General features: G+C 36.1%; 1 protein-coding gene across 1 annotated transcript; it reads left to right on the top strand.

Annotated features, from left to right (window-relative positions):
* Nucleotides 1-1,149: 1,149 nt before the first annotated feature.
* Nucleotides 1,150-4,272, top strand: trmt10b (tRNA methyltransferase 10B). Its single transcript, XM_004079854.4, has 8 exons — nucleotides 1,150-1,806; nucleotides 2,399-2,507; nucleotides 2,608-2,741; nucleotides 2,868-3,020; nucleotides 3,299-3,377; nucleotides 3,581-3,648; nucleotides 3,842-3,965; nucleotides 4,066-4,272. Exons 1-8 carry the CDS (start codon nucleotides 1,678-1,680, stop codon nucleotides 4,212-4,214), a joined length of 945 nt encoding a protein of 314 aa, XP_004079902.1. The 5' UTR covers nucleotides 1,150-1,677; the 3' UTR covers nucleotides 4,215-4,272.
* Nucleotides 4,273-5,712: the final 1,440 nt, after the last annotated feature.

Raw genomic sequence — 5,712 nt, 5'->3', positions numbered from 1 at the left:
TTACAAAGAATTTTTGAAAATAATATTTAAACATTTCAAAGTTTTAGACTTCTTTGACTTGTAATTTAAATTATTTAGAAAAGCCCAACAATACGTTGATATTAATAATAAATAATAACAATATAAAAATAATAAGTCAATAATAATATTAAATGATAATAAATCAATAATAAGTCAATAATAATACAAAATAACAATATATAAATAAGTCAATAATAAATAATAATGATGAATCAATAATAAATAATAATGATAAATCAATAGTAAGTCAATAATAATATTAAATGATAACAATAAATCAATGATAGGTCAATAATAATAAATGATAATAATAAGTCAACAATAAGTCCAAAAGTCAAAAAAGATTTTCCCCTTTAAAAAGAAACAAAAAACAAAAGAAAAACAATTGATTTCCCCACTGATTCATGTGAGTGATCAGTTTGTGTAACATAGATGGTATGGTGTCGGGTTTCAAGCAAACAGTCTGGCCAGTCTTATCAAAATCTGTTTCCCCAATATCTTTTGAACATAGCCAGACTGTATTGCTAGTTGGTAACCACAGTGATCCATCTGGGTTAGCTCTTTTTATTGCTGAGGCCCACTTTTTCCTTAAGTCTGAATCCATTGGGAACCTGCAAGAAAAGTTCAGTCACTTAGTCAGAAATGTATAAATCTATATAACTATATAAGCCTAGTCCTAGTATACCGTGTACAGGTTTAACTAAATAAAGTTTATATTTATGTCGACAGCAAATTATACGTACATCATGCAGCATGTTGATAATAGCCCTGCAGTATCAAGCATGTCAACATGTGTTCTATTAATAAAGCCCCTCCAGCAGTGAAAGAAAAAATTATAGTTCTTACCTGTGAAATGTTCTGCCTTCCTCCTTTGTGGACTCTGATTTTGGCAGTTGAAACTTGCACAATGAACTGGCATTTTGCAAAAAATGAGTTCACATGCATGCACTGCAGCAGTGACTTGACCTCACCAAGATGGCGGTGCTCTCCTCCCATGAGGAATCACGTGATGTCTCCTCTAGTGATATAACTCATTGGGCCAGGCTTCCCAAGCGGGCGTGTCTCCTCTCGCGATATAACTGATCTGACCAAAGCTTACAGCGTCCTCTTGTGGTGAGTCAAGAGGAATGATCATGTAGGGAAAAAAAAGCCTGACGATTTTTTTTATAATACAAAGCTTCAATCTCAATATTATGCAAATATACTGACAATATAGGATAATGAATTATAATAGTCATTAAAATGATTTCAATGAAAACATCGTTGAAAAAAGTTAAACTATAAAAATTGTCATTAGTCGGACCCACCAGTAGGGGTCATTGTTCTGGGTCTGGTAACTATTGCGTCATTTAAAAGGGACACGAAATATTGGCTAACAGGCTGTGTTGGATCGATTTAGTTTTTGATCAGTTTCTGCCTTCACAATTCTCTATTTGGACTTTTAAGGCGTAGTTTTTCCACTACTGAGACATAAATAATATATCTTTAAACGACGTCTTTATTGTTGTAGAGTTTATTTTTGAAGTTCCACGATTATTTTACCAACAAACACAATTATATGTTAAGCTCTACATACACAGTACAAACATGTCATATTTTCTTTAAATCTACATTTAAAGGGTTGTCTTGGAGTATGCCTCCACTTAGCTTAGTGAAATGGAAACTGTAGAATCTGATAGACGTGAAAAACAGATCATTGGAGACTCGGAGATCATCGATCTGCTTCTTATCGATGTGGAAACAAACGTGGAAAAAAGAGCAGGGAAAGAGAGCGCAGCGTGTTCAGTAAGTATTTACCTTTGATTTAAAGAACAGTGTTACAGTACAGCAGCTCAAACATGTGTTTTCAAGTCCACTTAAGTAGATAGCACTCCCAATTTCCATCAAATCATTTACTTAACGATTTAAGTTAAGACAGATCGGTGTCTTGTAAAACGTCGATGTTGCGAGATTGAGATTATAAAAAACTGTCATTTCTTTTTTAACCACAATGAAATTAGGACCAAAGCATAAATTAAGATTTACTTTTTTTTAGTCTGGGTTAAAAAAAAATCCTTATGTGATTAATTAATTATAGAAATTATACATTTGTATCACTGGATGAGAAGTGTTATTTGTTTGTGGTAAAGAAGTGTTATCACTCCTTAACAAAAAGTTGTCTTTTTAAGTGTACTACAAGAATACCTAGTCTACATTAAAAGTTTACTTTTTAGTTACTTTTTATTCATTGCATGGTTTATAGTAGACTTGGTGTACTTGTTCAAAATAAATTCAACTGTACTACTTTTTGCTAAGGGATTGCAAAGATTCATTCATAAAGATCTGAGATGAACTGTGATTTCTAGTAAAATTTTGTTTTTTGTCTTTTAATGCGAAGAGAAATGTGTTGAGGAAGCAGCGGCACTGGGAGAGGCAGCTGGCTGCTAAAAAGTGCAAGAGGAAAGAAGAGAAGCAAAGGAAGAAGCTCAGCCGTGAGCATAATGCTGGTATAAAGATCAGTGGAAGAAAAGAAAAATGCTAAGCATATTTCGACACTGGAGATAAATACCGTTGTCCGCCTGCATGGTTTGTGTTTCTTTCCGGTAGAGTCGAGCACAGACGATCCTCGGCTTAGTAAACGAGTCTGGAAGGCAATCACTAAAGAACGTCTTGCTGATGCTCAGAGTACGGGACTCAAACTCTGCGTCGATCTGAGTATGACTGATCGGATGTCTGACAAAGTGGGTTGCAGGCAATTAATCTGTATAGAAGTGTCTTGAACAGCATTTTCAGAAATCATTTTTTAAAATCAAGAAAGAGTTTGTCCTAAAGCCTGAATGATTTGATCTCTTTTCTTTCCTGGTTAGGAGATAAGCCGGCTTGCTGGTCAGTTAAGGCGGCTGTACGGATCTAACAAGAAGGCGACTTGGCCATTTCACGTGTTCCTCACAGACCTGGGAGAAGACAGCCGGCTTTACAGAGAGTGTATTCGCATGAACGATGGGTTCCTCAACTACATGGTGATTCACGTTTTTACTTTTTCAACCAAAAGTGTTGAGCAAAGTTTTATTAACACAAAAATATTTGTCATATAGAAATGTAAATTTAGCACACAGAAAAGTTAGAAAGGTTTAAACCGGATCCAAAAACTTCATGGAAAACAATTGACACATTTTCTTTTTAGCTTTTTACACATTAGCATTAAATCTTTACTATATAAATTGCAAAGTGTTCACTGCTCTTTCAGTTTAGGCTTCATTTATCATTTACTTTTCTCTTCCTTGTGTTTTTCTTGCAGATGGACATAACAGAAAAAGGAGTTTTGGAGCTTTTTTCTCCAGAAAGTGTGGTCTACCTCACACCAGATGCTGAAGAAGGTGACACATCAGTGCAGTATTAGTCATTACTATGATCTGAGTTCAACTTTTCTAATGTGACTTATGAACCAGCAGAGGGCGTCATTTGACAACATCTGCATCATCTTTACTCCTAAATAAAATGTAAAAAGAATTTGAGAAACATTCAGTTTATAATGAATAAATAAATAAATTAATAAATAAATAAATTCTTCTGTGTGCAGCTTTGGAAACGGTGGATCCAGACAAGGTTTACGTTCTTGGTGGTCTTGTGGACGAGAGTATTCAAAAGGTATTGAGAATTAATTCCAACAGAATAAAAGAGACAAGAAAATGTAAATAATTTTGTAATTGTTTGTGTTTTCATAGGTTGCCCATTTAAACATTCACGATTAAATATAACACAGTAGCTCTGAGTTTAGCAGGTTTATGTGTGCGAGGAAATTGCATTTTCAACTTTTGTTTCTTTTGTATGTTTGTTACAGAAGTTGAGCCTCTCAAAAGCCTCAGATTTGAGCGTCCGCACAGCAAGGCTGCCTATCGATGAATACATGATAAAGAAAGACAATGTCAAGAATTTTCACTCCAAGATTTTGGCCATTAATCAAGGCAAAGTTATTTTCATCTTGTTAAGGATTTAATATAAAACAGGTATATTACCTTCCTTTAAAAAAGTTGTATTATTCTCTGTGTTTTTTCTGTGCCACAGTTTTTGACATCCTGCTGACTTTCTTTGAGAGCGGAAGCTGGACTAAATCTTTGCAGGCTTGGTTCCCGGCTGGAAAGGGTTACGTGATATCAGCAGGCGGTTCACCTCCACGCTCTGCTGTTGCAAAGACTCAGCATCAGAATCAATAATATTTTTGTTGCTCTTGTTTTTGGACAAAATCTCCTATTAAAGATACTGGAAAAAAATGCTTCATATTGTTTTTTTCTGCAGACTTAAAAACAGCCCAAACTGCCATTGTGAAGAGAAACCGCACGCTTTCTCTGTATGTCTTTATGACGAGTATTTTGGAATCACCGCTGGAAATTTGTCCCAGAGTTGATTTTTCAGAGGGAATTTTGTTTTTACTATACATTCTTTTTTATTTCACATTTTATCAGTTGAATTGTCTTAGATTGTATTGGGGAGTTCGGACTGATGGAAAGACATTTTCCAGACTCTCCTAAGGTGCTTTGTTAAGTTCAGGACAGAAATGTGGCTTAATGACTGTCAGTTTCTTTAAACCCAAATATTTTATTTAGCCTAAATATAAAAACGTTAAAAACAAGTAAGTGCCAGCTCAGCGGCGTTGTGAGAGAATGACCGCCCTGAGACTGGTCAAAATGAGTTCTAGGCCAGGTCATACAAAATACTCTAAAAATGTAAGCCAGTGCCTCCTTGCTTTACACTCGGCGTGAATGGGTTGTATTGCTGGCGTTAAACCACTAAAATGTGTGCAGCTGACCGCTCCCCCAGTTAAGGAAATTGTTCGTAAATTTCATACACCTAATTGCATGACAACTAATGGAACTTTCACTTTCTGCCCAAATTGAGGGGAATTTGCTTCAAAATTGACCATAACATTCCCCTCAACAACTCTGTTAGACCAGTACAAGATACAACCAGCATTTCCACTTCTACAGAAACAGAAAATTAGCTGTGTGTGTGGTAGGTGACACTTGACGCTGATTTCACTTTTCGTGTCAGCATTCTTGTTATCCTCCCCCTCCCCTGTGCATTGTCAGGGCAAGTGCATTTCCCCTCTTGTCTGGGTTTAACTGTAACATCATTTCATGCGCCAGTGAAAGCTGTGACAAATAAAGAATCTTGCATCATTCTTCCATAGTTTTACACGCTCTGTTTGTGGAAACATTAGCACGTCAGAATCAACGTTTACTCATCTCCTGTTTAAAGAGTTCAGTCTTTAATATGCTTTTATCTGATATGGGGAACAACATCTTCAACCAAAAGGGAAATGACACAACTAACACCCCACCCAGGTGAAAGTGGTGTTTTTCTGAGTATGGAGGATTAAACTGAAAATTAAGATTGAAATTGTGTTTCTGAGAATCAGGAGCAGATTAAAAATGCTGCTCGAAAAATCGTGTAGTTGTGACGTAGAAACTGCAATGGGTGGGCCACGAAATCGCTGCTCTGTTCCGATGCATCCACTTGCATACAAACAGATCCATGTACATCTTCATTTTCCTCGTCTGAGCTGGTATGTGGCTCAGAACTGGATAGCTCCAAATTTGCTTGACATTTTTGTTACGCTGGTAATGTACGGCTGAGATTGTGAGGGGCTGTAAACAAAAGGATAATGGGAAATGTGGGTAGGCTTGAATTTCTAAAGAACTACTGCCGGTCTGC

Source organism: Oryzias latipes, chromosome 18, assembly GCF_002234675.1.
Source record: "Oryzias latipes chromosome 18, ASM223467v1".
In the NCBI taxonomy this organism is placed as follows: Eukaryota; Metazoa; Chordata; class Actinopteri; order Beloniformes; family Adrianichthyidae; genus Oryzias; species Oryzias latipes.
Note: the sequence above shows the minus strand (reverse complement) of the source record. Positions and strands in the feature narration are given on the sequence as shown.